This window comes from Myotis lucifugus, unplaced genomic scaffold (genome assembly GCF_000147115.1).
Source record: "Myotis lucifugus unplaced genomic scaffold, Myoluc2.0 scaffold_5, whole genome shotgun sequence".
Classification (NCBI taxonomy): Eukaryota; Metazoa; Chordata; class Mammalia; order Chiroptera; family Vespertilionidae; genus Myotis; species Myotis lucifugus.
In genome coordinates, this window is record NW_005871053.1 from 747,362 (window position 1) to 749,380 (window position 2,019).

Sequence of the window (2,019 nt, forward strand, 5' to 3'; positions counted from 1 at the left end):
CTTCTTGAAAGGGAGGACGCAGGAGAGAGGAGGGGGTTCCTTCGTGGCACAAATCCTATGCGCTTCTTTTAAGGCACTGGGCAACAAAGTCCCCTCCAGCCAATAGAAGGCCCTTCCTGGGGTATTCTTCTATAAGTAGGAGACTCCCGTCAGGCTATCCTGGCTCATACTTCTTTTCTTTCCTATCATTACTCTCTCTCCTTTGCTTGATTATTTTCTTCACTGGTCTTTGCTTTGTCTGACAACAATCAGACACTGACTTCTTGAGTGCTGAGCCTTCTGTTAGTCAACACCTGAGACCTGAACTGGGTGTTTGCCTTGCCCCCTTACGCCCAGCCAAATAAATGGCTGACAAGCTATAAAAGATGAACGTTGCTCTAAATGAATAATGGATTGATGAAGGAAGGGAGGGAGGGAGGGAGGGAGGGAGGGAGGAAGGAAGGAAGGAAGGAAGGAAGGAAGGAAGGAAGGAAGGAAGGAAGGAAGGAAGGAAGGAAGATTGATGATAGATGTAGAATGAATGGGTAAAAGGATGGGTTGGTGAGTGGGTAGATGGGTGGATAGATGGTGGGTAGATGAATAGATGTGTATTTGGGTGTGTGGGTGCATAGATGAGTACATAAATGTGTGGAAGGTGGGTGGATGGAAGGATGGAAGGATGGATGGAAGGAAGGTAGATGGGTGGCTAGCTGGCTGGCTGGGTGGATGGTGAATAAACACATTCCTTGGCAGCAGCAGAAGTGGGCACTTGCCAATGTGCCTTTCCCGGAGCACCGAGGAGTCGATGTCTGGGACAGGCAGAGCTGGGATCTAGGCCCCATGAGGGGGCACCCACCCAGCTGAACCTCACCTCCCTGCTCACTTTGCTCTCTCGTTAGCCTTCTCTCTCTAAAGAGCTCCATCCCCACGGGAGGTGGCCCACGCCCCTTACACCATGCTGCCTTTGTGCCACTGCCAACACCACCAACGCCCAAACACTGATGGGGAGGGGACGCTGGAGGAGAGAACATTGCAGATGTCCCTCAGGGGTTCAGAACGTGCTCACCAGGTCGTTCCCACTGGCGATGGACAGGGAGAGCGGGGAGTGGCCGCCCCACAGCAGGCTGCTGTTCGCTCTGTTGGAGAGGAGGAGGTGGACGACATCCCTGGCGTACTGGGTGAGAAAGGCAGGTTAAGAGGCCCAAGTCTCAAGTCCCTGGAGCACCTGGCATGGATCATTAACTCAAACATCCTGAAATCAACTTCAGTTTCCTCCTCCCCAGCACCTTGCCTGGCACAGAGAGCCCTGCATTCTAGGTAGATGAATGGTGGGTAGGTGTGTCAATCCTCAAAGTAAAAAGATGTTTTCTAAACATTCATTTTTTTCCAATGAAAAACAGGAAGGACAAATGATGGGTGAATTTATTTGAAACTTGTTTTCAAAGGAAGAGGAGAGTCAGGATTTTATGACCATCACAGTAGGTGCAGAGCAGGTGTGGCCGGAGGAACGTGCCCTTCACCAGGGCTCAGGGTCCTCTAGGACACAGCAAGTGAAAGAAGCCCAACCGACCATGCTGGTGTAGCTCAGTGGTTAAAGTGTCAGCTCTCAAACCAAAGGGTCGCAGGTTCGATTCCCAGTCAAGGGCACATATCTGGGTTGCAGGTTCAATTCCTGGACCCTGTTGGGGTGCTGCAGGAGGCAACCAGTCCATGTGTCTCTCTCACATCGATGTTTCTCTCTATCCCTGTCCTCCCTCCCTTCCACTCTCTCCAAAAATTCAATGGAAAAAATATCCTTGGGTGAGGATTAACAACAACAAAAAAGAAACAGAAAAGCCCAGCTGAGCTGAAAGGAGACAGACCTTCAGCATGGAGGGCCGCTGCACTCTTCCGGCCCTTCCCTCTGGGGAACCCTGGTTTCCCCTTGTTCCCCAGAATTGCTCACAAGCTGGACTGCTCCCCTCCAAGCCTACTCCCCTTTTCGAGCCTCGCTGGCCAGGCCGAAAAGCTCCTGGGAAAGCCCGTGGAACTCAGACTTGA

The 2,019-nt window shown here is 51.8% G+C and overlaps 1 protein-coding gene across 1 annotated transcript in view; it reads right to left on the reverse strand.

Moving 5' to 3' along the window:
• ANKMY1 (ankyrin repeat and MYND domain containing 1) overlaps positions 1-2,019 on the reverse strand; it is a 46,715-nt gene that overhangs the window by 17,692 nt on the left and 27,004 nt on the right. The window contains exon 13 of the mRNA XM_023743366.1: positions 1,046-1,153. Coding sequence (XP_023599134.1) covers positions 1,046-1,153 — 108 coding nt within the window. The remainder of the gene's footprint in view (positions 1-1,045; positions 1,154-2,019) is intronic.